The 27,661-nt window shown below is 47.3% G+C and overlaps 1 protein-coding gene across 3 annotated transcripts; it reads right to left on the bottom strand.

Moving 5' to 3' along the window:
• Positions 1–1,941: 1,941 nt before the first annotated feature.
• On the bottom strand, positions 1,942–26,271 carry Cd34 (CD34 molecule). Of its 3 annotated transcripts, none has more exons than XM_042682242.1 (8): positions 26,165–26,271; positions 16,448–16,633; positions 15,630–15,913; positions 13,125–13,205; positions 4,811–4,961; positions 4,561–4,613; positions 3,995–4,159; positions 1,942–3,257 (listed from the first exon to the last, which is right to left on the bottom strand). In XM_042682242.1, exons 1-8 carry the CDS (start codon positions 26,241–26,243, stop codon positions 3,072–3,074), a joined length of 1,185 nt encoding a protein of 394 aa, XP_042538176.1. In that variant the 5' UTR covers positions 26,244–26,271; the 3' UTR covers positions 1,942–3,071. The 3 variants fall into 3 exon arrangements, with proteins under 3 accessions (XP_042538176.1, XP_042538177.1, XP_042538178.1); XM_042682243.1 differs by having other exon boundaries at positions 15,630–15,886; XM_042682244.1 differs by having other exon boundaries at positions 3,167–3,462.
• Positions 26,272–27,661: the final 1,390 nt, after the last annotated feature.

Genomic DNA, 27,661 nt, shown 5'->3' with positions numbered 1-27,661 from the left:
TCTCACAGACTTTCCTTGCCCAGGCTGGCCTCGAACAATGATCCTCAGATCTCAGCCTCTTAAGTAGCTAGGATTACAGGTGTGAGCCACTAGCACCCAACTATGAGGCTCTTATCTCCAATAAACTACTAAATAAAAAAACAAAAAAAAAACAGAAGTGGCACTGTGGCTCAAGTGGTAGAGCGCTAACCTTGAACAAAATCTTAAGGACAGAGCACAGGCCTGGAGTTTAAGCTCCAGGACTAGCAAAAGATAAATTGCTTCTTGTCTTTCTCTTTGAATGGAATGGTGAGCTCCAAGAGTACTTGCTATACCCCAGTGTCTAGACATCAAGCAGCTCACTTATGTGTTCAATAAAGCTATAGAGTGATTGAATGGTAGCGGAGAACTCCCTGGAAAGGCGATAAAGGATGAGCAGCAGCACCCTGTAGCACAAAATTGCCTATTTCTGAGTTTATGTGAAAAGTATGGGATTGATCTATCTAGAAGAGATGGGATGGCATAAATGAATACACCAGTGTAATACACCAGTTAATTCAGAGCTGACCCAGGACACATCAGAGGGAGCTGAACCTCATAGCCTCCCAGGGCATAGGACAGCTCAGGCTGACTGGGATGGTAAAATGCTTCCTAAGTCTGGAGCCCCCAAACCACCAAAGCCCCAAACATTGCTTTTATCAGCCTGACATCCAAATGGAAGATCCAGGGTCTTGGTAGAAGAGCGGGGTGACATGATGAAGGGGAAAGTTTGCATTCAGAACATCTGAAATCTAAATGATTGGGCAAGCCCTGGCCTTCTCGGAGCCTTGGATTAACTGTTTCACCACAGGAAGTGGGATAGAATATAATGTTTGAGGTCCTCTGCACCAGTCTTTCTATGGCTATGTGAGCTTTGCATATGACATAATTGAACTGTTAAAATAAAACAGACTGTTAACGGTGGAACAGCAGCTGAGAGTAAACCCAACATGGAGTCCCATGAGTGGTAGGAGCTCAGTAGGATCAGTAGGTGGCACCATTGATGCACCAGGATGCTCAGGCCAAAGGTGGGAAAGTTTGATTTTCTTCCTAGAAAGAGTGCTTTCTGGAAAACTGTGCAATCACAGAAAAACAGCCTCCACTCCAACACATACACACACACACACCCTTCACTTCCAAAGCTTCCACTCAGAAACTCAGGATGAAGCTGTCCTGATTCCTAGCCTCTTTTCTTTCCCCGGTCCCCATCCATCTGGGCCTTGGACCCCAGTCCTCCCTCAGTCATTTCTACCTTCTGTCTTTCCTTTCTCCAGTCCTCAAGCCAGTTACCACGAGGCTCCAGCCTCATCCTCCCAAGTTGTAGGGAGAAGCCTTGATGAGAACGTTGGAGGAAAGCTGGACAGAAATGGGGGGGTGGGAGAGTGCAAAGAGGGAAAGGTCTGGCTTTGGTGAGATAAGACTGGAAGAATCAACCTTTGTTTGGCCCTAAATGCCTGGGCCTCTGTTGACACACTTGAGGGTGTTTCCTGAGTGGGAGAGGCTGTACCCCTCCCCCATTTCCTGTGCCTTGGAAGGGTGTAGGGGGACATCTGGTCACTGAGGAGAGGTGAATGCTTACAGATGGCTGTTAGAATCCTGAGGTGGAAGCCAGCCCTTTCCTGCTCCTTCAAGGGTGACACTTTGAGCTGGGGTGGGTAAGGGTCTGATAACAGAGGCTGCCTTTTCCTTGGGAATGCACATTCTAGGGATGCCAGAGTCTCAGTGTGTCTACTCCTGGAAACATCCAGCCTCCATGCCCCCAACAAAGCTGGAAAGGGCTGGCAATGTTAGCCTCACGTCAGCATCCTGGCCTATACCTGTAAGCCCTGACAGGGTCCAAGGTCATCTCTGGCAGATCTCTTCCCACCCCCACTGCTGATGGAGAGGCCAGCTGTCAGTCAAACACAGTGAACTGTGCCACAGGAACAGATGTTTCAGTATCACTTTAATTACAGTACTCAGACATCCCTTTTTTCTGTTTTTAAATTCTGAACAACAACAACAAGAAAAATCCACCCATTCCTCTCATTTCTGGAAAGTTCTATTTCCAACCGTCATTGGTTATCCCACCGGAGAGAGAGAGAGAGAGAGAGAGAGAGAGAGAAAGGACCACAAACTTCCACAAACAAGTTTGTGGTCTTTGGGAAATGGCCTGGGGCTCTGACCACAGAGCAGGTAAAGGGGTTTGGAATGGGCAAGCAGAGACAGGAAGGAGCTTGCTGGGGGACTGAGGCTATAGCTCAACCCAGGAGTCAGGGGGCAGCAGGAGGAAGCCATGGAGATTGCCTGCTCAGAAGGGCACAATTGAAGAGTCGCAGCATAAACATATCTGGTCCTGTGGTCCCATTCACGCAGACCAGAGGGGAGACCCTGTGTGGCCCTCAAGAGACCGGCACTGTTTCTAAAATGTAGTAGAGCCCAGATCAGTTCTACCCAGACACCTGTGCTGGCCTTGGTACACAAATGGGGGGGACACAGGGAACTTGGCAGAACTGGAGAACCAGGCAGAAGTGGGGATGGGGTGGGGAGCTGGGGACAAAATCCACAGTGTCTTGTAGAAAAGATAAAAGCTGTGGCTTAAGACAACACGTTTTTCTGGCTATATTATTAAAGGGGAGTTTCACCCATGGAGTTGTTTGGTTTCCCTCACGTTACAGAAAGAAAGTATCAAGAAGAAATAGTAAACCAGAGCCTCCTTAGAAGAAAGTACAGTTTTTAAAAAGCCTACCCTTTCCCCTAGTCATCCTGTAGTGGGGCAGAAGGAAGGGGGTCTTGGGTGCAAATACTACAAGGCCATCCACCACTTCCCTTGGCTTTTCTTCACCTTGTCCCTCCCCCACCCAACTTCTACCCCCAAGAAAACCAGAGTCTGCATTCAGGAAGCTGAATACATAAAGGGCAGGAATCTACCTGCCTCCTCCCAAGAAGGTGGAGGAACAGGAAGAGCCTCGGAGGGAAAAGTTAGGGCATAAGGGAATGTCACCTTCAGCAGAGAGGCAGCATAGAATCAGAGGCCAGGAGAGACCACACGTCACACACACACACCAGCCACGTCACAGCTCCGTATCAGCCACCACATGCTGTCTTGATGAATGGCCGTTTCTGGAGGTGGCCTGGCCGGTGCCGTTCTCCTGAGCCCCTCGGTTCACACTGGCCTTTCCCTGAGCCTCCGGGGAGGTGCCAGGTCCTGAGCTATAGCCCTGGCCTCCACCGTTCTCCGTGTAATAAGGGTCTTCGCCCTAGACAGTGTATAAATAGAGGATCATTATCTGGTCAGCAGGGGTGGGAGGTACGAGGAGTAGTTAGGGGTAGGGAAGGGGGGGCAGTGGGAGGTAAGGGCAAGTCCAAGGGAAGCAGGAAAGGGAAGCAGAAGGGAAGTGGGAATGGGGGTGCTGCTGCATGGGAGACTCGTCTCTTCCTGAAGAGTGGTCAGGGCTCCAGCTCCTAGAGGAGAAAGGACAGAGGAAAGGCACCATACAGTGCCGCCACAGGCCCCCGAGAATACCTGGTGGTCCCCCGGGTGAAATAACTTCCCTGGCTAGAGGTCAGGGGTCAAACCTCAGCCCTATTCTCTCCCCTCCCCCCCAACACACTCCCACCCAGAATATTTCAAGAGTAGGCTTTCCTCCTTATCTGCACCCCATGGGGCCTTTCATGTGTAAGCATGGCTCACTTAGTAGCCTATGCTGGTCATGGCCAGGACTCTAGCAGGAAATGTAATGAACATGCGTCATCTGCCAAGACAGGGAAGAGGTGGGCTATTCCACTACCGCTTACACCGGAAGCAAGACACATAACAGATGCCATGCGGCACACGGCTTCTGTTCCCCTTGGGGTCCAGTGTCTGTGTGTGTGCATCTCCCTAAACAGAGCACACGATTGCCCTTCCAGGTATTTCCTCCCTCTCCCAGACCTCCAGGGACGTCCCTGGAAGACCAGTATCTTCCTTCCCTTTGCCCAAGACCTCCACACTGACCAGCCTTTCTCCTGCAGGGCTCCAGCTACGACGATTCATCAAGAAATAGCCGATGGCACCCAAAACAGCCAGCAGGATTCCTGAGGTGACCAGCGCAATCAGGGTCTTTCGCGAATAGCTCTGGTGGCTCCCAATGTCTTGCTCCATGAATTCTTGGATCCCCAGCTTGAGGACACAGCACAGAAAAGGAAGTCTGTTACTTGTGGAAAGAGAGTTCTAGAAGAAACCTAGCCCACTCCAGACCCGAGGATATGGAAGAACACATTGGTGTGTGTGTGTTGGTACTGGGACTTAACCTCAGGGTCTGTGCTCTTGCTTAGATTTTGGCTGAAGGCTGGCACTCTACCACTGAAACCGTGGCTGCCTTTTTGGCCTTTTGGTTGGTTAAGTGGAGATAACGGGTCTCATGGACTTTTCTGCCCGGCTGGCTCGAACCCATACTCTTCAGATCTCAGGAAGGAGATCTAAGGAAAGGACTAAGTACGATAATCACTTCCTCCTCTACTCCATCAGCTCCCCTGACCCACTGCTCCCTCAGAGACCCATCATCCCAGTAGTGAACTTACCTTTTTCAAGTCAGACTTGTTCTTTTCCATAAGCTGGAGTTTGCCAGAAAGCTCTAGAATGAGGAAACAGAGGCTGCTAAATTGACAAGCTAAAGCAGCCCACGCTACTCTTGAAGAAGCTTCAATGGTCAGATTCCCTCTCAGCCAAATTCTCCTCCCTGGAGACCTGTGGGCTCCACCTATGATTTTCTTACCTCATCTCTAACTTGAGCCCTAACCATGCTCTAACCCCAAACAGGTGTATCCTTACCTGTCCTGTTGGCCAAGACCAGCAGGAGGCACTGAGGTTTAACCTCAGATTGGGCAAGGAGCAAGGAACACACGCCAGCCCCAGCCCCAGCTTCTTCCTTCCCACACAGTATCTGGATGAGGTCCTTGCCTTTGTCCTTCTTAAACTCCTCCTGGGAAGACAGAAATGGAGAGCAAGAGATGAAATTATTAGTATCCCTGAGTTGTAGTCGAATCTCAGATAATTCCGATGAAAACTCACACCATCACCCCCTTCTCCAAGAAATCCTTCTTTCTAAAATTCTACCTGAAAAAAAAAATTTCGGCTAACCATATACATGCAACGATAAGAAACAAAAATGTTTAAAGTGCCCTCGATACCAAAACGTGTATCGATTAGTATTTACGACATCAGAGAACAAACTTGGGAAAAACAATTACCTTGCTTAAGAATTGCTTGTGCACACATATGCTATTCAAATTCAATTCAAAAGGAATTACCAACGGCAGGAAAACATTAATAATACAATAGTAACTAAGAATGCTTTGTTCCAGGTTACAAGAACCCTGAACAATGACAAGCAAGCCAAAGATGTGAGAAGTAGAGAATATATCTATGTCTCTAGGTTCAGTGGCATGCAAAGGGCTTCTTCCTTCCCTCCCTCTTACTGTTCAACCCCCCCCCCCCAAAAAAAATAAAACTCACAGAAAGCACTGCTTACACCAAAATTGTGTTTTTGGTGGTGGTCATGGTCATGGGGCTTGACTTGGGGCCTTGGCACTGTCCCAAGCTCTCTTTTTTCAAGGCTGGTGCTCTACCACTTTGAACCACAGCTCCACTTGGCAGTTTTTTGGTGGTTAATTCGAGACAAGAGTCTCACAGTCTCTCCTTTCAGGGCTGGCTTTGAACCATGATCCTCCTAAGTAGTTAGGATTACAGCTTCCTAAGTAGTTAGGATTACAAGCGTGAGCTACTGGTGCCCAGTGATGCTGTGTTTTTGTTTGGCCTTTCCTTCCCTCTCTCCACTGAAAACATGGAACTAAGTTTTAATGAAGCACATAGTTCTACTCCAGGTTGCTGACTAGGACTCAAAGATGATGAACTCTGATCACTCTATAAAAACCAGGTCCCATGGGCTGGGAAGGTGGCTCAGTGGTAGAGTGCTTGCCTTGCATGCTTGAGGCTCTAGGTTCCATTCCTCAGCACCACATAAGCAGAAAAAGCTGGAAGTGGCACTGTAGCTCAAGTGGTAGAGCGCCAGCCTTAAGCTGAAGAGCTGAGGGACAGCGCCCAGGCCTGGAGTTCAGGCCCCACAACTGACCAAAAAAAAAAAAAAAAAAAACAACCAGGTCCCAGGAAAGGTATGTCATAGGAGTGTTGGCTCTGCCCTTCAAAACCTGGTTCTTACGTCCCCAGGATTTATTCCAGCAGCCTCTAATCCCAGTGGCCTCTACTGTGCAGCTAAGACTAAGATGTTCTCCTCTGTCCAGATGGCAGATGGCAGAGGAAATGCCTGCCAGCTTCGACCCTTTCCTGTTAGGGGAAAACTGCTAGGGCGTGCGTGTCACAGTCATCAGACCCGAGCCTCCGTGTAGGAGAAAGCTTCCTGTTTGTGGACAGGACTGTGGCTTGTGGCAAGGGCAGAGGTCCTTCTGGTTGGAAAGATGCCTGGGTATTTTCCTACTGCTGAGACCCAAGGCAGGAAAACGCAGGCTCCTTTGCTCTCAAGGTCAAGACTGACCTCAGGCTCTCACTGGAATTTGAGGCAACCCAGGGAAAATAACTATACTTGGACGAGGCCAAGAGAGCATGATTGGCCGTGCCAGGTCTCAGGGACATGAGTTCAATCGTAGCCTCAAAATTGCTTTTAAAGCCGGGTTCTAGTGGCTCACGCCTGTAATCCTAGCTATTCAGGAGGCTGAGATCTGAGGGTTGTGGTTTGAGGCCAGACCGGGTAGAAAAGTCCCTGTGAGACTTTCCTCTCCAATTAACCACTCAAACCAGAAGTGGAGCTGTGATTCTAAGTGGTAGAGCACTAGCCTTGAATGAAAGAGCTCAGGAACAGCTCCCATGGCCCAGAGTTCAAGCCCTACAACTGACCAAAAGAAAATTCCTCTTAAGGTAAAGGTTATAAAGAAATTCTCAAGTCCCTGCTGATTCATCCCTCAGGAAAATGGCCAGTTCTACAGACTTACCTAGTAAGGCTTTAAAGGTTCTTCTGTGTCTGGAAAAATCCTGCTCTTTAAAACAGCATTTGCAGTAGGCAGTCAGCTATGACCAGCCCATGCATCCCAGGAGAACTAGGTAGACCTCTCTAAACTCAGCTCACTTGGGCAAGCCTTTTATGCTTCTCCATGGCAAAATGCACTCTCTCCCAAGTACCCGGCCTCTGATGAAGGGAAAGAAGACTCCTCTGAGATTACTCTATGGCTTTGACTCGTCTCTGGGTGAAGCAGACAGAGGCAGAAGGGTCTCACAGGATTTAATGTACTCAGACAAAATGGCACCTTCCTCCACTTGCCCAATGCTAAGCGGTGCCCTGGAAACCTCCAGGCATTCTGACATGTTTTGAGCCCAGAACATAAGATGCCATGTGAGAAACTGTCAGTGGGGAGGGGTGGTCCACTATGTGCCTATCATGGGCAGGGGTGGGGATGGGGGTGGGAGGGGCATCTACGAATTCCATAGGACCAAATCCCTTGGTTTGCATGTATGGTTATTAGAGCTCTTCACCTCTGCCTCCCATCTCCCACAACCCTAGGAGATTTGGTGATTGTGTGGGGTAATGTCTAGAGAGAGAGAGAGAGAGAGAGAGAGAGAGTGTTTTGGTACTGGGGCTTGAACTCAGGGCCTGGGATCTGTCTCTTAACATTTTTTTCCCTCAAAGCTAGCACTCTACCATTTGAGCCACAGCTCCATTTCTGGCTTTTGGGTGGTTCATGGCATCTCACACTTTCTTGCCCAGGCTGGCTTTGAACCACAATCCTCAGATCTCAGCCTTCTGAGTGAGTAGCTAGGATTACAGGCATGAACCACTGGTGCCTGGTACCTCTTCATTTTGTAGGTGAAGAGAATGAGACACAAAGACCACCTACCAAGTGACTGTCACAAATCAAAGTCTATGACTAAGGACAACTCTGGCTTGAGGTTAGCAGAAATGTTCCAAACCAGACTCTCAAGAGTCAGCTGAACATTACGTAAGAAAGGCACAGGGAACAGTGTGAATCTGCTTTGTTCTCCTAACTCAATATTGCTCCCATGGCACCCCCCCTGGGGAACCATCCTGAAATTCTCCAGCTCATTCTGCAGCCCAGAACCTTCAATCTCCCAATCTCCCCACAAGTGGTAGGCCTAACTTCCTCTTAGCAGATAGGACAGGGGACCTGCTCAAACAGTAAGTTCTAGAGACAGACCTGAACCATAAGCTCCAGAGCTGTCCAGGGACCTGAGACCCTGCCCTCCACCTATTACCCTACTTAAATCCTTCCACCCCTTCCCGCATTACACCACCTGTCTCCTGACTCTCCTCAGGTCACTGTGGCATTCCTCTTCCAGTTTTCATTAAGGCTGATCACTGGGTGTTGGTGGCTCAGGCCTGTAATCCTACCAATTCAGGAGGCCCAGATCCTAACAGCGAAAGGCACTGGGGTGGGTACAGGCAAGGTAGTCAAGTGTGTGAGAGTACACGCTGTCTCTACCTTATTCATGAGGAGACGTGTGCCATGGGGGAAGGCAGCCTTGTCTTCTGTAACATTTTCCATCTGCTATTCACTAGAACTTTGAAAGTCATGTGTCGGGTCTGTCAGGTTCCTCAGCTATAAATGGTTGTGGTAACTGAAGAGATGTGTGGAAAAATGCCCTTGGGAACATAACATGCACTGGAAACATGGCAGCTATTACTACTGTTATGAATACTCACAATACCCAGACAGCTGCTGGTGGTTCATACCTGTAATCCTAGCTACTCAGTAGGCTGAGATCTGAAGATCGTAGTCTGGGCAGACAAATCTGAGAGACACTTCTCTCCATTAAGCAGAAAAAAAAATCCTGGAAACAGCTCTGGCTCAAGTGGTAGAGAACCAGCTCTGAGCAGAAAGCTAAGCAAGAGCTCAAGGCTCCCAATTCAAGCTCCAGTACTAGCACACGTGTGCACGTACACACACACATACAAAATCCCTCCCCCCAAACAAAAAAAAGGTAATTGTACTTATAAACTGATTTGAATTGAAGCCCCCTTGTACAACTTAAAGAAGGAATCTTTAAAACACACACACAATACCTTCATACATTATCTAGGCTCTATATTTTTTATCCTACTTTGTCTTACAGTTACTGTCCTTTCTCTCTAACCGTACTCTAACACGACCCCTGTAATGTGCTCATGGAGCGGAGGTTCACATTACATAATCTTGAACTCAGATTGCATTAATCATACCACCAAACACATAACACAACTCAAGAGATTCGTTCAACTTAACACTCCCAACTGGTTGGGCCTCTACTCTGGACCCCTCCCACCCCTCACTTAGTTTCTTGGACGGAATTCAAGGCAGTCCCAACCGCTAGCCTCCCACACTGGAATCTCATTGCCTCAGTGAATTGTGTTTGGGCTCAGAGAGGAGAGCAGGTGGATCCTGAATAAAACACAATGCTTACTCCGGATGGTTGGAATAAACATCCTCCCCCAGGAGACCCTGTGGGCAAACATGGTGGGAGAGCTGAGAGGGGGGACAGCAGGCAGGAGTAAGCCACAGCCTGAACACTCGATTCAGGAGACTCAGATTTACCAGCTCCTGAAGACAAGTTACTTTGCCAAAGGAAAACCATCCAATCTTTCTAGAGTGGCATCCTCAAACTTCAGTCGTGAACCTTCTCTGTCCATTTTTTTTTTAAAGGCACATCAAGCACTGGAGTAGGGCATGGGACAGTCGAGAGGAGGCATTTTTCTTTTTCTGTTTTTCTCTGGGCCTGGGCTCTGTCCCTCAGCTCTTCAGCTCAAGTCGAGTGCTCTGCCATTTGAACCTCAGGGCCACTTTCGGTTTTCTGGTGGTTCATTGGAGATAAGAGTCTCATGGGACTTTCCTGCCCTGGCTGGCTTTGAACCGTTGTCCTCAGATCTCAGCCTCCTGAGTAGCTAGGATTACAGGCGTGAGCCACTGACGCCTGGCTCACAGTAATGTCATCCTGTTTGCTGTGGGCGTATGATCTGAGGATTGAGGTTTGAAGCCAGCCTTGGCACCAGTCTGTGAGACCTTTACCTCCAATTAAGCAGCAAAAAAAATAGAAGTGAAGGTGTGGCTCAAGTGGTAGAGCACCAGCCTTGAGTGGAAAGGTCAACAGAGAGGCCCTGAGATCAAGACAATTCTTGGAAAGAGAGAGAAAAGGAGAGAGAGGAGAGAAAGTGGGGTCCTTGGACATTCACTGTTGGTAGAACATGAAATGGCACACTCACTATGAAAACCTATCATACTGAATGTGGCCATTCATTGATAGAGTGCTAGCCTGGCATGTGCTGGGTTCCGTCCCCAGCACTGTAAATGGAACAAAACACAAACCAGTAGGATAGTTTCTTAAAAAAAAAAAAAAAAGAATTAAAAACACAAGATGGGCACAGTGCTTATCTACTCTCTGGGAGACAAAGATTGGAAGGATCATAGATCAAGGCCAGTCTGGACAAAACATTCTTGACATTCCTCCTCCATTTCAACCACTAAAATTCTGGGTGTGGTGGCGTATGCCTGCCTGTCATTCTAGCTAATTGGTAAGAGTAAATAGGAGGATCAAGTTCCAGTGGGGCCTGCATGATTGTACCTCTATGTGGTACACAGTCAGCCAGCTTCATGGAGACAGACAGGAAGAAAGACTGTGGATGCTGGAATGTGGCACGGGGAAGGGCTAGATGTTTGATACAAAGTTTTAGAAGACACAAAGCATCCTGTAGATTGCCAAACAATGTGAATGGAGTCAGTTCTACTGAATTGTACATTTGAAAATGCTTAAGACAGTACATCTTATGTGTATTTTGCCTCAGTTAAAAGAAAGTATACACTTGATGGATTCCCCTATCGAATGGGTATGGGAGAAGAAAATAATCTCCACAGTTGAGGAACTATTTGGTGTACCGTGACCACAAAACCTAAGTGAAGCAGACATCGAGTGCAGCAGAGAGAATGCAAAGTGGACCTGGGGAGACCCTGTGCTATGTGCTGGGTCTAAGATGGGGAAATGGATGCATAGATGGCTGGAGCATCACCTTCTCCTCTACAGGCCATGTAGAGGTGAGAGATGGGAGCAGAGGGAGAGCGACTGGGATGTCTACGGAAGGCAGGAACAGAAGACAGGCTCCCTGACCCACCCAAGGGGAGGTCACACCCCACAGCCTTGCAGAATGGGAGTCCAGAGAGCAGAGGCTCTCCTCTCCTATGCACAATGTGATTACAGGCATGTGCTAAATGCAGGTGGGAACCAATGTGACCAGAGTACTGCAAGACATTATGTGAAAGGGAATGCTAAAAAGAGAACACCAAATCCTTATGCTCCTCATTAAGTTGTGGGAAAGACCCAACTCTCCCATCACCAATAACTCAACACCCTCCGACACCAAAAGTACAACTGCAAGCTGGGCAGGATGGCTCCCATCTGTAATGGCAACTACTCAGAAGATGGAGATCCAAGGACACACTGTGCCCCCCTCGCCCCCCCCCCCAAAACTCATACACCCCTGTCTCAACCAGTGACTGGGTGTGATGATACATGCCTGTTATTCCAGATACAAGGGATAAAGAATTTCAATACAGAAAGCTTGAGACCCTACCTGAAAAATAACTAAAGCTAAAAAGGGCTAGGAGCGTGGCTCAAGTGGTAGAATACCTGCAAGCCAAGGCCCTGAGTTCAAATCCTAGTACTGCTCTCCATCCCAATTAGAAAAAAAAAGAGGAAGAAACAATCTTTCTTCAGCATAGGCTATGGGGGGTGGGGGATACTGCTATCTTCCCAATCATCACTCATAAATCTTAGCAAGACTCAAGGGGATGGGCACAGGTTCCCACTGTGGCTCAAAGACCGTGATGAGACAGGAAAGTTATTCCAGAGTAGCCCTTAACTCATTCAGTGACAGCTTGGAACCAACAGGTAGAGGGTAGCTAGCTCTAACTAGGCTCATGGATTTAGCATTCAGGCACAGGCCCAAGAAACTAAATCCTGAAGATGATGGGGTGGGGGAAATGATCATTTTGCTTAGTTACAATTAACCAGAGGGTTTGACAATTTTTTCCCTAATGAGGAAGCTTGAAAATGAACATGAGAAACTCACAGGGTGTTGCTTGTTCGCTGCCTGTTTCTATTTAACTGCTTTTGAGAACTGCATTGGGTTGCTCCATTCTGGGTCACCATTTCTGTTGTTCCTAAATGCCCTAAGTTAAATGATTCTTCTCCAGGCAGAGAGACACAGCTGATGCTTGGAAGTAAGATGTAAATAGTAAAATGGCCAACTAAGTAACTTCTTTACTGACTAGTAGACTTGGAAATCTATGCATGTACATCTTTTACTGGTTTCCCATAAGTGGATTCTTAACTTGCAAGAAAATGTTTCCTTGCTTCATATTACTCTTCTCTTGCCCCTTCTCCCTTCCTCCAGAGCCTTATTACTTGCAGGAAATTGGATTTACTGAAACAAAGCAAAAAGGCCTTCTATTCTCATTAAAAATGAATACATTCTTACTAATGCAGTAAGAAACTGAAACAAGACATGTTACTAGCTACAAAGAACAGAAAAACATGTTGGAAGATAACAGGGTAACTTTCTTTAAAAACTAAAAGAACCAAAGCCAGCGCTGGTGGCTCATGCCTGTACAGTAACCCTAGCTACTCAGGAAACTGAGATCTGAAGCAGTTCAAAGCCAGTCCTAGCAAGAAAGCCTGTTCACTTATCTTCAATTAACCACCCCAAAGTCAGAACAGAGCTGTGGCGCTAGCCTTGAGCAAAACAACTCAGGAAGAGCACCCAGGCCCTGAGTTCAAGGCTCAGTAACAAACCAAAACACATGCCTGACTAGTTTATATCTAGACTTGAGAAGGTCTCTCTTAATATAAAAACAAACTTAAACCTCACACCAAATAACAACACATTTAATTAAAATAGGTTTTGCCTTTTTTGCCCACAAGATGGGGCTTCTTACTCCCTAAACCCAAAGCTTGGTATTAGAAGTTACAGAAGAAGCCGACTACACTTGCAGACCCCTGGTACAAGTGCAGCCTCATGGAAGATGACTGGAGGAAGTCCCAGGGCTTGTGGGAAGGCAGAGGAGGAGAAGGGAAGTAGAGGGGGAGGACTTACACAGCTGGAGGTCTCATTTAGCTCCAAGCAGATTCCCTGTGTTAACCTCACTTCACGGATGCCAGAGCATTTGATTTCTCCCTGTATCAAAACAAAGCAAAGCAGATAAGTAAGCATCCCTACCTCCTTCCCACTTTGGTCTCTGTGAAATACTCTCTTTAAAAATGTGGTCAGAGGAAATGAGGCTGTGGCTCAAGCAGTACAGCTCTAGCGTTGAGCTGAAGAGCTGAGGGACAACACCCAGGCCCAGAGTTCAAGCCCTGCAACCAACAAAAAAGAAAAAGGACAGAGCTGGGTGCTGGTGGCTCATGCCTGTAATCCTGGCTACTCAGGAGGCTGAGATCTGCAGCCTGGGCAGGAAAGTCTGTTAGACTCTTGTCTCCAATTAACCCCCAGAAAACCGGAAGTGATGCTGTAGCTCAGCGTAGGCTAGAGTTGAATGGAAGAGCTCAGGGGCAGCGTGCAAAGCCTGAGTTTAAGTGCATGATCCATGATCGACCAAAAAAAAAAAAAAAATGAATTTTATAGTTGGTCAGAATAACCCAAAACTCCAAAACATGTTTCAAAATCTTATACTTTTTTGAGTGTCAATGTGATGCTATGAGTGCAAGATTCCAAACCACTCAAAATTATGCACAAAATTATGGAAAAATATTGTAGAAAACTGGCCTCAGGCTGTGTATATGACATATATAAAGCTGGACACTAGTGGCTAATGATTTACAACAATCCTACCTACTCAAGAGGCTAGGATCTAAGGAACGGAGTTTCAAAGCCAGTCTAGGTAGGAAAGTCCATGAAACTCCTAGGTCCAATTAACTAGCAAAATCCCAGAAGTGGAGGTGTGGCTCAAGTGGAGGTATGACAGCCTTGAGTAAAAAAGCTAAGGGACAGTGCCCAGGCTCTGAGTTCAAGCCCCAGGACTGTCTCTGTCTTTCTCTCTCCCTTTCTTTCTCTCCCTCTCTCCCTCCCTCTCTCTTTCTCACTGTCTCTCTCTCTCTCATACACACACACATACACACACTATACATAAAACAAGATGCATATTGTGTTTTAACTTGGGTCTCATCATGATATTTCATTATGCCTACGCAAATATCCCAAAATTAAAAACAAAAAATAACCCTGAATTCCAAACCACTTCCTATCGCAAATATTTTGGGAAGGAGTGCAGCTATACTGTCTTCCTCCATCTCTCTCTCTCTCTATCGGGTAATTAATCTTTCTGCTACAAGGCTGGCCTTGTAGACAAGTAGCTGTTGCAATCTTGATAAACTATCAGCTTGGATACTGGAGGAACAGAAGACCTTTTCCTATTTGGGCTGTTTATCCTGCTATCCACTGCACACTTGTGGAAAGTGTGCAAATAGGTAAAGAGGCAGCCAGGCAGGTCTTGGTGATATCCATTTTCTTCCTGGCTTCAAATATTTCCCAGATTCTTACTTTGGCTCTTTAAAAACAGAAACCAGACAGACCCCTCATGTCTGGCCTTAGGCTCCACACCCTCATATTTTCTGCCTTTTATGCTTAAGGCTGCTGACAGCCCCAGGCCTCAAGTCAGTGAAGATCAGACTGAGCTCACTACGCCTTTGTGCCCAGAGCTCACCTTGCCAATGATGTTTTCACTGCCATTCTAGCTCTGGCTAGCACACCCACCAAACTCGCTCAAGCGGATGGAACACTCTTTACCTCCAGTAAAAAGAAGGTAATGGATAATAAATACTCCCCCAAAGGAAATGCTGCCCTAGTCAAAGGGGTTAGAGAGAACCACAGAAAACTGGATGGATTTCTAGGACTCTTCTTTACTTCTGCGCCCCAAAAATGCAATACCCAAAACACAGGTTAGCCTTAGCATATGACCCTACCCTCTCCTCCCTCTTTATTATTTTTTTGTGTGTGTTCCAGTCCTGAGGCTAGAACTCAGGGACACTCCGTGAGCTTCTTTTGCTCAAGGCTAGCACTCTACCATTTGAAGCACAGCTCCACATTGGATCTTTATTGGGGGGAGGGTACAGTTTATTAGAGATAAGCAACTCACAGACTTTCCTTCACCAGGCTGGCTTTGAATTACAATCCTCAGATCTCAGCCTCCTGAGTAGCTATGATCACAGTAATGAGCCACCCCACTGGTGCCAGCTTATATTGTTTTCTTTTTCTTCTCTTTTGGTGCCAGAGCCTTCAACACTTACTTGGCATTTTTGCTCAAGGTTGGTGCTTTATCATTTGAACCACACCTCTAGTTCTGGCTTTTTGCCGGTTAAATGGAAATAAGAGACTCTTGGATTTGTCTTCTTGAGCTAGCTTCAAACTGTGATCCTCATTATCTCAGGCTCCAGAGTAGCTAGGATTATAGGCCTGAGCCACCAGTGCCCAATGACTTCTCTTTCTACTTTCTACCCCTCCTAGCAATCCTCAATACCATTCCCACACGAAGGAGAGCCTGCTGCCTACTTCCGATGTGAGAGGCAAGCTTTTTTTTTTTTTTTTTTTGCCCCAGTCCCTTACCTTGACAGAGGCAGGAGTAGGAAAAGATGGTGTGTGGAGCTCAGAGGATGATGTCATCACAGGGCTGGTGCTACTGGGTGAGTGATCCGAAACATTTACAGGTGGAAAACTGGGCTTCAGGGTCATCTCTGAAGTGGACATGATGGCGGGGGTGGTAATCATGGGGAGGGTCGCAGAGGTCTGTGACTTGACAGAAGAGTTTGTGTTCGCGAAGGCCGGAGGAGTCGCAGAGGTAGATGTGAAGTTGACAGGGTTCTCTGAAACAGGCCAAAACACTGGTGTTCCTGTGCATGCACACAAACACACGTTCACGGAGGGACATGGCCTTCTGTGCAGAACTAGGACTTATTGAGGAGATCGTGGTTACTGCAGCTCCTACCTGACCAAATTCATTGCAAGTCAGCTGCTGGAATCGTAGTGATGACCTAAGATTACTCAAGATACCCTCTGGATTCTAAACTAGATGAACTAGATGCTGTTCTACCCCCAGAGACTACCAACAAGAGACCACCGAGATGAGCCTGGATCCATCATCTTCCTTCATTTGGAAGAGATCAGAGACCTCAATGGGGTCCTCATCTGAGCCTTCTTTATGACCAGCTGGGTCAGCAAGGGCGGAGAGGTGCACAGAGAGACAGCTGCCAATGCGCCAGCCCAAAAAAGACACCCCTGGCGGAACCAACTGGAACTTACTTTAGCATACTAGTATGATGCCCAAACAACAAATGCAAGGGCCTGACAGGGAAGTCTGCTAGCATCCTAAATGCTCTGCCCAGGCACCTGCCACTCTGCTCTGGAACTTGAGCAATTCTCTTTACCTGATGTGGCTGTTGTGGTCTCATTGCTGTCCTGAGAGACAGGGTGGTGGGGGGTGGCATTTCCCAGGGTACTTGGCTCTGTGGTGCTCTCGGTGGATACAATTATAGAACCATTTGAAACTGTTTCCTGGGTGGTTGACTCCATGATGCCAGTCGTCAAATTACCCTGCTCCGCGAACCCGGAGGCTAGAGGGAAGCAAGGAGGACAAGTAAGAACAACCTAGAGGAGCTTCATGGCATCATGGGATTCAATGTCGACGTCAGGTGGACTCTAGAATAGTCTCTGCTGCCCCAGCAATGGAGCAGAATAAAAATATCCCCCCTAGCCATGTGTAGTGGCTCACACCTGAAATGCCAGCTACATAGGAGATTGGAAGACTGAGGTCCAAGGCCAGGCTGGGTAAAACTTAGTGAGACACCCCCTATTTGAACAAACAAGTGACTTACCTTTATAATTTTGGCTACCCAGGAGGCATAGGCAAAAAGCAAGAGATTCTATCTGAACACTAACTAGCAAAACAGGGCCAGGGGCATGGTTCAAGTAGAATAACACCCACTGAGCAAATGCCAGGCCCTCAGTTCAAGTTGTGGTGCCATCAAGAGAATATTCTCCTGAAGAATAATTTAAATTTTCTATTATCCATTTTTTCTAAGGAAATAGAAAAGTAAAAGTAAATCTATAAGCATGTGTCTATTATAATTTTATTTATAGAAGGGTAAAATTACAAGCAATAAAATGAATCATAATAAGTAGCATAGTTATTAATAGGCCCCAATCATTACTTCTTGGAGGGAGAAGATGCCCCATATAGACGTGCAAAATCCCAATAAGAAGAGAAGGAAAATGGGCTGGAGTCAGCATGCATCTCTTCCTGACCAATCACAGTGTACCCTGAATTCCAAGGCTAGAGTTCTAGGTAACATGAAGGATTGTTTGTCAAGTAATAAAGATTGAAGATAACCTATTTATCCGTCAGTTGGCCTGAAATGTTTAGGCATACAGGCCTCTCTTGTACCCTGGCCTTGGTCCCCGTAAATATTAAGGGTAGGCTTGTTTGCCAGAGTTCATACCTAGAGAACGAAGAAAAGCCCCCAGGACATCCTAGAACTAAATTTTCCTGGTTGAGCTCTCCATCTGTATTTTTCAGAGATTTCCTAACTAAAAAGCAACGTAGAAGGAAAATTTCTGTTTTCCTCAACATCAAATGGAGTCAGGTTTCCAGCTTCAAGTCAAGAATGTGTCTCCTAAAGTGACTCATTCCCCCACATCTACCATTCTCCACGGCCTGCTATAGGTACACTGATATTATTTATCAATGAGTGCAAATAATCAAACGTTAGTATTAATATCAATAGGCTGGTGCTCTTGAGCCACAGCTCCACTTCTGGATTTTTTTTTTTTGCTAGTAAATTAGAGATAAGAGTCTCACAGACTCTTTTGCCCTGGATGGTTAGGAATGGTTATCATCTGATCTCAGCCTCCCGCATAGCTAGGATTATAGATGTGAGCCACCTAGCGCCTAGCCAAATTCTACACCTTTATCTCATTACGCTTTTAAGTAAGTTGCTCTTACCTGCAATTAGCCATCTGGGGCTCTTGATTCCCTACTCACCATGCCCACAGAGTAACAACTTGCCTTGCCGATGCCTGGCTAATAATAATATTATTCATATGAAGCCCGGTGGGGGGAAGCAATGATATTCTTAACTCCATCCTAGAGATGGATAACCTAAGTCATCAAGGTGTTAGCCAAGATGAATGAGCCAAGACCACAAGGGGGTTGAGGTTTAGCTGACTCTTGAGTCAGCATTTCCGTGGGCTTGAGAGAGTCAATCAGAAGAAAACATAGAATTCCAGTGAAGGCTACTTCCTTCTTTAGATAGGAGCCTTGCACCACTGACCCTATGAACTCATTACAGGGAACAGGTGTTTATACCATTAGGTCCCAGAATGAAAAGGATTATGCTCTTAAGGCACTTCCCTTGGAAGTTCCTCTTGGATGGACCTCTTTCTGCCCAGACCCTCCCTGCTTTCCTCAAACACATCAATTCTTGGGAATCCCATCTGGTCCAGCCTGGCCCTGCCCTTTTCCCCCTCCAAAGGAAGCTGTGCCTGACTGAAGTGATGTCATGCGTTTGAACCCCCTCCCCCGAGGGACCTCCTTCACCCAGACAAACACTTTTGAACTTTTCCAGATGTGAAGAGAGGCCTGATGTTTGCTCTGAGGTGCCTGTTCCAGAAGAATGAAGCAACTCTGGGTCTAGGCCAGCTCCAGGCCTGCTGGGGACAGGCTCCCAGCTGCAGCAGCCAACTCCCTCTCTCAGTATTTAGCCAAGCACCAGGGAAGATGGGGTAGCAGGAGCTATCTGCCAAGGAGAAGGGGGATCTAATCTCAGACTCCTGAGCTGAGCTGAGTGAGCAGAGAAGCTGCTGAGACCCTGGAGAAACAGGACAAAGAAGAAGGGCAGAAAGGCAAGTCTAAATAGACTAGGCATGAATTCACACCATACATAGCCAGTGCCCTGAGAGCCAGTCCTGACCTAGGCACTAGCACACAGGACCTCATTGATTGATGTCCCCAGGGATCCTTTTACAGAGCTTATGTGGAGACAGTCTTGGAAGAACGCCATCCTAAGGGTCAAGACTGACCACAGGTCTCTTTTTATCCGCTCCTCCCATGCACATCCATGGTGTAGAACCATCAAACACTAGCCTTTCTTGGTCTGAGCTCTGATCTCAACTCCACAGGGGAATAAAAGCAGCCAACAGTGAGAAGCAGAAAGACCAGGATGAAACCTCCACTCTATCCCCTGCTAGACCAACTTTACTCCCAGCCCTGCAGAGAACTGCACTGCAACTCAGAGCTGTCTTCTGTTGTTTACCGCTCTGTCCAACCTTATCAACCATGGCAGTAGAAGGAAGGACTCTTTCTAACCCTAGCTGTCCTATATGATTTGACTCATGCATGAACTTAGAGAGGGGAGGAGAAAAAGAGTCCAGTCCTTAGAATAAAGACCATGAGAATTCTGTCAAAGTAAAAACATGCAATAAAACTCAAACCCTAAACTTATAAGAACTTCATCACAGGCTTTTTGGGTTTTTTTTTTTGGTTGTTTTTGCTCATAGGCCATTCTAATAAGCTTGGATATTTTGATATCCTGGCTAATAAAATTAAAAATTAGAAGCCAATAATAAGAATTAACAGCTGAAAACTAAGTAACCAAGATGAATGGAAAACGACAGGAAAACAAAGCCACAGTGGTCTGGAGTCTAATCAGTTATGGTAGGCGTAGAGAGACGCACCTTAATGGATGCTAATAATGTTACTGAGGTACAACAAAGACATTATTCTCATGATGCATTTCAGTCATCAAAAGTTGAAGTCCTTTGGGGAGGGAGACTTCTAAGGAAGTAAAGGTATGTGCAATCTATTTGGAAAAGATTCCTACCTACAATTAGTAAAGGGAAGATTCTTTTGGTCATTAAAGGGGATTTACAAACCCTAAGGGATTCAGTAAGTTACTACCCTAATAGTTAAACCCTCATAAGAGGCTGAGTTTTCCTATATGTGCTCTTATTTTTTTTTTTTACTGACATCCTTGAGTTTTCTCTATTTCCTGATCTCCTAGCCCCCCAACTCCAATCCATCCATCCATCCATCCATGCATCCATCCATCCTTCCCTCGGGCAGAAAGCATCTGCCATCACAAAGTAAAACATCAGAACACACAGCCTTAGTGATGGGAAGGCAGAAACAGACTCTGACCATACTCAGATGCTTCCCTCTCACTTTCCTAACCATGAGGTCAACATGGCTAAGAAATCAACGTGGTGAACTAGCCAAGAAGTACTCTCTCTAACCTAATGGCTCCCTCTCTACTAACATAGGGATAAAAGCAGACCCTGCTTCCTAGTTGTGTTGAAGAACAAAGGAGGTTGGGAAGTGTAGAGCAGTCTGTCTGGTACTGCTCAACACTTTCAGAATAGACCCCTTCCTTGAGGCCCCTTCCTTTTGTCCCCAAGAGCTGAGCGCTTATCTCTCTCATTCATCTGGCACAAAATCACACATGCTGTTTCCTCAGGATAGGTCTAACTGTCGGCCTGGGTGACAGCATACATTTCTTGAGTGTTAGGCCCATTCTACTTGTGTGTTTTGCACAGGACACTTAGCAGAATCCTGGGATGTCAGGATCAGTAGCAGTAGGGAACAGCCCAGTGGTTGTAGAACAGCCACATCTAGGTATAGGCATTTCCTTTGGATGCTCTGCTTTAATGTTAGGGAGAGCCCATGTAAAGACAGCCAAGATTCTAAGAGTTCCAGAAACCAAGTGACAATGCTGAGGGCCTGATGTTTGTTATCACATCAAGATCAGAGAGGGCAAACGATGGCTATTGGAACACATCCCAGCTGGGAGCTGTTTTTGTATAGCTAGTCAGCCAAGCATCGTTTTTACATTTGTAAGGGTTGAAAATAAAGACAATGTAGAACATGAATCACAAACAATAGATGGTCTTTCAAACCTAAAATATTTATGATCTGTTCCTTTTATAAGAACTTTGCTGGCCTTGAAAAATTAAGAAATTGAGTTGAATAAATAACTTTAAGATCCACTTCACTTACAGTGTATGTTGTATTTTTTTTTAACCTTCACCACCAATGGCATATAAAGCCTGTTTAGTCCAACAAGACAGCACAGGAACCAATTGCTGACTTTCCCTGGGTATTAGTGTCATTGCAATTTAAGTAAATCCCCCAAGAGTTTATAATCTATTGAAACCAACTAGAAAAGTCTTTAGGGATTTTCATGAAGGACCAAATTAAACCTGTAACAATCCAAAGAGTAGAATTTGAACAATGATTACGAGTTATAAGAAGGTAAATTTCACTGCAAAAGAAGAAAAGAATTCATGTAATTTTTTTATAGGATGAACTGCTTCAGGGGATAACTGAGCTACCCGCATTCTCTGGGAGTATTTTGGGAGCATCTTTGTTAAGAGGCACCTTTCACCTGTGATTTTTACATGAGATTAAGCCCTTTGGGACTACCACAAAAGCTCATGCCTTCCTTAGCTTTTCCAGACTAAACTTAGGTGTGACTGTACACCAAGGTATAGCTGGCCCAAGTGTTTGTGGTATACTAACAGCCCAATAGTTATTAGTCAGGGATTATCTAGTATCGTGAGGTTTTCTCTCCTCCTTCTATTTTCCTAAAGTTTTTGACTCCTGGATAGCAGCTCCATGCTTCCCTCTACTCAATATGGTACTACCGTACCTTCAGCTAGCCAAGCACCCTTGTCCTTCAGTCTCTCAAAAGAGCCACTCACAGAAGCCTAGTGTGTGTAGGCAATTTCTATGTGTATGAGTGCCAGTAGTGGGGCTTGAACTCAGGGCTTAGATGTAGTCCCTAAGCTTTTTTTACTCAAGGCTGGGACTCTACCACTTGAGTCACACCTCCACTTCTGTCTTTTTGGTGGTTAATTGGAGAACTGGAGTCTCACAGACTTTTCTACTCAAGGTAGTTTCAAACTGTGATCCTCAGATCTCAGCATCCTGAGTAGCTAGGATTACAGGTGTGAGCCACTGTCACCCAGCACTTTTCATGGAAGGTTAGAGAGCCTGGAGCAACATTACAAGGAAACACCAAGGAAACACTAGCACAATTAATATTAGTCACCATTATTCTAATGAATTCATATTAAGGAATCTCTTTGGCCTAGTCTATTCCACTGTTTCTCTACCTCTACAAATGTCTCTCTCTGCCTCCCTCCCTCTCCATAGTCCAGAGCCCTTCAGCCGTTTTGTCTCTTGGCCCAGCCAAACATAAGGTTCCACTTTATCAAACTTGCCATTCGGACTCCTGTCTGCTCTAGCACATCCAAGACACGTTTTCTTAAGCAATGGAGCAAGCTACCTAGAGATGCTACATGCTTGATTTTTTTTTCTTTTTTTTTCCAAATCAGGAAGGGGCAGACTTCCCAGTTAAGCCAGAGGCCTTTTCCTTTGTATCTGAAGGGAAGTGATTCATTCCAAGTCTGGATCTAGAGGGTATGTGTAGGGAAGGTCACCTTGCTATGCCCCCCTTCTTGCTTTGGCTCTCCATCTTCTCCAGGAACGTGTCTCTCTCCTTTCTAGCACGCAGGCAGGGAGGGCCCTGGAGACTAAAGATGGTAGAGGATGTGTTTTCATTTCTTAGCTCAGAAAGGAAGAAATTGTTCTCATTTGGGAAGTCAAAGCCCAAAACAAATATGGAAATTCTGTCCTGGCCACAGTGAGAATTTTCTTCTGGAGGTGGTGTTTTTGTTCTTCGTCCATACCTTCCTATGTTTGGTTGGCCACACTGCAAGACATTTAGTTGATGAACCAAAGTCCATGAGATGGGCAGCCCCAAGGACTCAGAGTGGAGTTAAGAGAAACACTCAGCCCTGAAAGCAAGCCCAGAGCCTCCAGCCCAGAATCTAAAGGAAATCAGGCAACATGGTGTGAAAGAGTGAAAAATTTATTCCTCTTTTTAAGCTGCTGGGTTTTTTCCCCCTCTTTCTTTTAAGGTGCCTGAGTTTATCAGCTGTAGTTGGACACTTCTTGCCCTGAGCGTTAGGTGACAAAGGCTTTGGTAGACTCAGAAAAAGGAGATGAGGATAAATGAATGAAGGGGGGGGCGGGAAGCTAAAGGGATACACACAAAGGAGGTCCCAGGCCTCTGCCTGTTTTATCAGTCACACAGGAATGCTGCCCAAGTTGTGCATTTACAAAAGTTTGTACTGGCTGGGCTGACCTGACAAGGGGGAACCGCTGAATTAGTCAGAGGTCCCCAAGGCTGCTCCTCCTCCATGGCCATGTGGCAGAGTCAAAGGGTGGAGTCCTCTCCCCTCTGGAAAATATCTGATAAGATTCTTTCCCCATTTCTTCCCCCCCCCCTTACATGGAACCCAGACAGGATATGGGTGTGGGGTCGGCAGGCATGAAGAATCCAGAGGAAGAAAAGGAATGTGACCCGGCAGCCCTAGAGGGTGTTGTCAGAATGAGGGAAAGGGTAAGCCTTGGAGGAAAGATACCCTGAACCTGATAAAAAGGGACCCTGTAATTACCACCCAGCAGCTGCTGCCTGGTGGTCCCTGGCCTCCACCTGGACTCTGGTTTCTGATTTACTCACCCTGAAAAGAGAGCCTAGGTGTGGTTGGCTGGTGGGCCTTCATCCATGTCAACTTCTCACCAAGATGGAAAAAACACACAACTTTCCCAGCACTTTGTTGGGGCAGTGATAAGGGAACACTAAAACTTCCAGTAATAATAACAATGCATTTTTGCAATGGCAATGGCCTGTTGATAGCATTTTGAAGTGTAGTCACTCATTTCATTTAGCTCATAATGTATTCCAGGGTAGAACACAATTCCTACAGAAAGAGAGGGGGGCGGGAGAAGAATGAAAGCAAGAAAGGAAGGGAGGGGAGGGGAGGAAGGAAACATTAAAACCCTAGAAAGCTCTTGGGGGGCCTAGAGCAACAATTGGCCCAATTAGTCTGACAAGATTGGAAATGGGGATCCATGCCTAAGAGACAGAGACACAGAGAGACAGAGAGACATCTCAAACCCTAGAAGACCTAGAGCAACAAGTGGCTCAAGATTAGAAATGGGGCCAAACATTGGTGGCTCACACCTGTAATCCTAGCTACTCAGGAGGCTGAAATCTGAGGATCGAGGTTCAAAGCCAGCCTAGGCAGGAAAGTCCGTGAGACTCTTATTTCCAATAAACCACCAGAAAACCGGAAGTGGCGCTGTAGCTCATGCCATAGAGTGCTTGAGCTGAAGAGCTGAGAGACAGTGCCCAGGCCCAGAGTTCAAGCCCCACAACCAACCAAAAAAAAAAGCCTAAAGTGGAGCTGTGGCTCAAGTGGTAGAGTACTACTAGCCTTGAGCACAAGGGTCAGGGACAGCACCCAAGCCCTAGTTCAAGCCTCAGGACACTCACACACAATACTACTAATAATAATTATTTCTAAAAACGTTTTGGAAATGGAAATCCATGCTCTACCCTTCACCCCAAAGCGGAGATGTTGATATTCTCAGCCAATCTGCTCAAAGTTGTATTGTTCCTCTACTCACACTGCTTCAGGCCAAGACAAGGTTGATCTGGGCTCACGCGAGAAATAAGAAAAGGATAGACCACTCAGCCTGCACCACTCAATTTCAGGCTACCCAGGCTGGGCAGGCCCAGGTCCCAGAAGAATAGAGAGCATCTAATATGGACAGGAGCACTAGATATTTCTCTGGGCTATGAGGGTGCAGGTTAACACCTGTTATGGGAGGCCTAGTGTGCACATCTAGGCTGCCAAACAAGTCAGCGGAGAGCCTAACTCTGCTTCCTCCAGCAGTTGCCAGCTGTCTCCAACTGAGGGGAACCCAGAGGAGACCTGGAGCAAAGATACCCAGCAGGCAAGTTCTAGTTCCTCTGCAGACATGGTGGGTGGCCTTTAGGACTCAAGAGAATACATGGATCAGGAGCCCCAGAGAGCTAGAAGCAAGTAAAAGCTACTTAAAGCGCAGCGACAGAACATATAGAATATGGCTCACACCTGTAACCTTCCTTAATCTGATGACCGTGATTCAAAATCACCACAGGTACTAAAGTCCATGAGGCTTCTATCTCCAATTAACCAGCAACACAAAACAACACAACCGCAAAAAAGACAGTAGTGGAGCTGTAGCTCAAGTGGTAGAGTGCCAGTTGAGCAAAGAAGCTAAGTGACCAGACTGTGAACTCAAACTCCAGTACCTGCACTAAAATAATGAAAAAGGATGTAGAATACTAGCCTCCAATGAAAGCAATTAAGCATAGTTATCGAGTGCCTATTACTTTTTTTTTTTTGCCTGCTGTGAGACCTTTTGAGGTAGGATGTGTGGGTGAGCGAGAAGTGTTCTGGCCTGTCCACTCGCTTTAGAATTTGGAGGTGAACAGGGCAAGAAGATGCCAGTGTAACAAGTTTGAATCCGCGCAGGGAAGAGGAGTTGAGCGCAGAAAGCCATGTACCTGGGAAACCACCCCCACCTTCCCCTTCAGCGGGGTGGGTGAAGCGCCTGCAGAGGCGATTCTAATTTACTGTCCTAACTTTCTAATCCTCAATGCAAGAACGGACTGTTCTTCATTCCAAATTGTTCCGCTCACCTAGCTCGGCCTTGCTCCCGGGCCTCAGGGGCGTGGGACCCCGCGTCCGGCCCTGGTTGGATCCGCTGACCCTCCTTACCGTCCACGTCTCCGGGGAAGGTGGGCGCCTGGGCCCTGCCTGGCCCGAACCAGCTCCAGGCTATTGCTTTCTGCATCAACTAGCAGCTACAAAAACTTTCCTGCTTCTTTCCTCCTCCTCCTCCCCCTCCCATCTCCTGGTTCTGGCTCCAACTTTGCGCTCAGCACCTTTGGCAACGCAGAGATCCTGCCGTTCTCCACGCACACGTCATGTCAGCAAACCAAATCCGTCTTTCCACGTTCCCGCCGAGGTGGCTTCGCCTCCCACCGCCACCGATTCCCAGGTGTGGCGCTGGCCCCCGGGGCCGAGGTGCAGCCCTGTGGCGCAGTGCATGGGACCCCTCCCCATCGGCCGGGTTTGGGGGCTCAGCTTTCACCCCCCCCATCCCCCCCCCCCGAGCTCGCCCTCTCCCTCCGGGGGAGCCAAGTGGGGCTGGCGCGGTGCGCGCAGCAGCGTGGTGTGCGGTCCATACTCACGCAGCAAACTCAGCAAGCAGAGCGCGGTCCAGCCCCGCAGCATCCCGGGCCCCGCGCGCGCGCCCCAGCCGACCAGCATCCTTCCCGCGCCGCGAGCGATGCACTGGAGTGCTAGCTAGACGACCGCGCAGACCGGCCGGGACGCGCTCCTCCCGCCCCCCTCCGCCCGGGAAGGGGGGGGGCTTCTTGCTTTTTCCCCTCCCCTCCTCCCTCCCTCCTCCCACCCTCCCACCCTCCCTCTTCGGGCAAAGCCGGCCCCTCGCCTTGGCTGCCACTAACGTGAGCTTCCTTGGTTAGTTCCCCAAAGGCGGAGGACGGGAGGAGGGAGGCTGGGGTTGCTGCCGCCGCCGCGTGGTCGAGGCCAAAAAGGGTGGATGTTTTGTGCGGCTGCAGACGCCTCGCTCTGGAGCGGCTGAACCCGGTGGTCGGATTCCACTTAACTTTTAACCCTTGAGGGTTTAAAAGCCTTGGGGCTGGCCATTCTCCCCTGCCCTCCAGTCCCCATTCTTTTCCTCCTCCTCTGCCTCTTCCTTCTCTTCTTCCTCTGCTTTTCTACGTTTTAAGCCGGTGACAAGTCTTGGCTACAGAATCTTTTTGTGAGATCTACAAGGGTGTATATTTTGCTCATCTGAAACTTGGCCCCATGTGCAGTTCCCATACATGCATGTGGTGAGCGTCACAGATGCCTGGCTCCCTGTTGGGTGAATTGGCGTTTGAGATACCAAAATGACTAGAAGGAGTCTGGTTAGCCATTCAATCCTTGAAGACTTTCAGGATTTTGGGGTTCCCCCCGCTTGCAGGATCTACAGTATTTGTATTCATTTGGGGTTAGTGTGTGTGTGTGTGTGTGTGTGTGTGTGTGTGTGATTTGCTATATTTTCTCCCTTGTTTTGCTCCAAGCAGTTACTGTTGTCACAAAGACAAAGAACTCTGCTAGCTCCTGGGACATCTTCTTCCTCACGGTCAGTCCACTCAGCAGCCCTGAGGTCTAAGCCTCTAGGGTCTGCTCATTCTTTCAGAAAAAAAAGGGCTTCCTGGGCCTCCACCCTCATTACCTAATTCAGCCTCCAGTTTCTTATTCCCCTTCCTGGTGTTTTCAATGTCAGTGAATTCAAATGCAGGAATTCCCAGCTGGGCCATCCTCAGCCTTGTGGTGGACTCAGGTAGTAGAGACAGAACCAGAAGGTAGAATGGGCAGATGATGGCATTTAGCAGGCCGTTTAAGGGGAAGAGTCCCTGCATCCAGAGTGGAATTCTAGGTTTGCAAATCCTGGATCTGGTTCTACCATCTTGTCTGGGCCACAGAACCTGAGATGAAGAAGGAAGATCAGGCCAGCACCGTGGGGGTCAGGCTTGTTCCTCTGCGGGCACACTAGCATTGCCTTAGGACAAAGTAGGTTCATCTCCTTAGTCCTGTCCAACTTAGTTGGGTTACAGAGAAGGGTGTAAAACAACCCCCAGACTCTTAGGCTGATCTCTGTTGCCTAACTTCCCTTT

This window comes from Dipodomys spectabilis, unplaced genomic scaffold, assembly GCF_019054845.1.
Source record: "Dipodomys spectabilis isolate Male_0828 unplaced genomic scaffold, ASM1905484v1 ptg000069l, whole genome shotgun sequence".
Classification (NCBI taxonomy): Eukaryota; Metazoa; Chordata; class Mammalia; order Rodentia; family Heteromyidae; genus Dipodomys; species Dipodomys spectabilis.
Note: the sequence above shows the minus strand (reverse complement) of the source record. Positions and strands in the feature narration are given on the sequence as shown.

Coding starts and splice junctions, on each gene's coding strand:
- Cd34 (XM_042682242.1), bottom strand. CDS start 26,243: ATGCTGGTCGGCTGGGGCGCGCGCGCGGGGCCCGGGATGCTGCGGGGC. Junction 15,914..16,447: donor GACCACAACAGCCACATCAG/GTAAAGAGAATT, acceptor GTGCATGCACAG/GAACACCAGTGTTTTGGCCT. Junction 13,206..15,629: donor CTACTCCTGCCTCTGTCAAG/GTAAGGGACTGG, acceptor GTTTTGATACAG/GGAGAAATCAAATGCTCTGG.